This window comes from Echinops telfairi, unplaced genomic scaffold (genome assembly GCF_000313985.2).
Source record: "Echinops telfairi isolate 266 unplaced genomic scaffold, ASM31398v2 ScPeMD7_18;HRSCAF=68, whole genome shotgun sequence".
In the NCBI taxonomy this organism is placed as follows: domain Eukaryota; kingdom Metazoa; phylum Chordata; class Mammalia; order Afrosoricida; family Tenrecidae; genus Echinops; species Echinops telfairi.
Genome location: NW_022103915.1, coordinates 47,963,891 through 47,965,204, shown reverse-complemented (window position 1 = coordinate 47,965,204; position 1,314 = coordinate 47,963,891). Strand labels below are relative to the sequence as shown.

The following is a 1,314-nucleotide window of genomic DNA, read 5'->3' as shown; positions in this document are numbered from 1 at the left end:
CCCTGTTAAGGAAGGGACCACAGGTATTTCTTTTAAATAAATATACAACTTTTAAAGTAGATCCTGTGATCCAAGTGGATTTTAAACAATTATAATATCCAAATTTTCCATCACAGATGTTACATTTTATATTTTCGGTAATAAATTAATTATTATTTGTCTTAGAATGAATATTTATATATTTAAAATTTTTATTTTTATTGTTTGAATCTTGATATTTTTAAAAAGTGGTATCTCATTGTAATTTTTGTTTTATTAGTTACTCATTTTATAATGTGACAACTATAGCTAAGTTAAATATCTAGAATGCCAACATGTTAACGCACCTAGGGAGACATTTTTTTAAAGTAGTTCATTTGATAGTAAAGCTATTCCTTGTAACATAATCCATTTGAGACGTTAGAAGATACAAAATTGTTCTTTTCAAAATTGTATTATTTTTTTCTGAGCAAGACAAATAGGAATCAATTTGTTTGTTTATGCTTCAGGTAATTTCTCCCAGCTGTAATGATGACATCACAGTGAAAAAAGACCAATGTTTAGTTCGATCATTTACGGATTCTAAATTGTGAGTAGTCAACCGCTTGTTAATTACTACATGGGAGGGAAAAAAATGGCATCATTGTGATAAACCCTTAAGATCTTATTTTTAAAAGCAATTCATCTCATGAGTTAAGAAGAAATATATTAAGTTTCAACACTTTAAAATATAAATTATTTTGTACTGTTAAATTCAGTGTAGAATTATTCAGCATAAAAAAAATCCATGTTTCATAAAGTATGATATTGATTTTTCTGTGTGCAGTTTTTAGTGTTAACTCCAAAATTCTCCAAACTCATTGCCATGAAGTTGGTTAGATTTTGACTCATAGTCCCTATATAGGACAGAGTAGAACTTGCCTCTGTGGATTTCCAAGGCTGTAAATCTTTACAGGAGTAAAAAGCCTTGTGGTCTTCCCTTGGAAAGGGTCCTGGGGATGGAGTGGTTAGCATTGGGCTGCTCAACACAAGGTCCACAGGTCACTAGCCTTTTTTCTATAGAGCCATTTGAACCACCAGTTTTTTATTTTGCAGCTGAGCACTTTGCTCCATGACGGCTCCTTACGAGTAGATAGATTTTTTAAAAATTTAATATTACTGTCATTCTTTTTTTTTAAAGTGAGAATGTATTCATATTTTTGTTGCTTTTTTTTAATCATTTTATTGAGGGCTGATACAACTCTTATCACAATCCATACATACATCCATTGTGTAAAGCACATTTGTACAATCATTACCCTCATCATTCTCAAAACATTTGCTCTCCACTTAAGC

General features: G+C 30.6%; 1 protein-coding gene across 1 annotated transcript in view; it reads left to right on the top strand.

The window, feature by feature from the left end:
* Positions 1–1,314, top strand: part of ARID4A (AT-rich interaction domain 4A) — a 75,824-nt gene that overhangs the window by 32,951 nt on the left and 41,559 nt on the right. Inside the window, exon 9 of the mRNA XM_004698985.2 lies at positions 489–568. Coding sequence (XP_004699042.1) covers positions 489–568 — 80 coding nt within the window. The remainder of the gene's footprint in view (positions 1–488; positions 569–1,314) is intronic.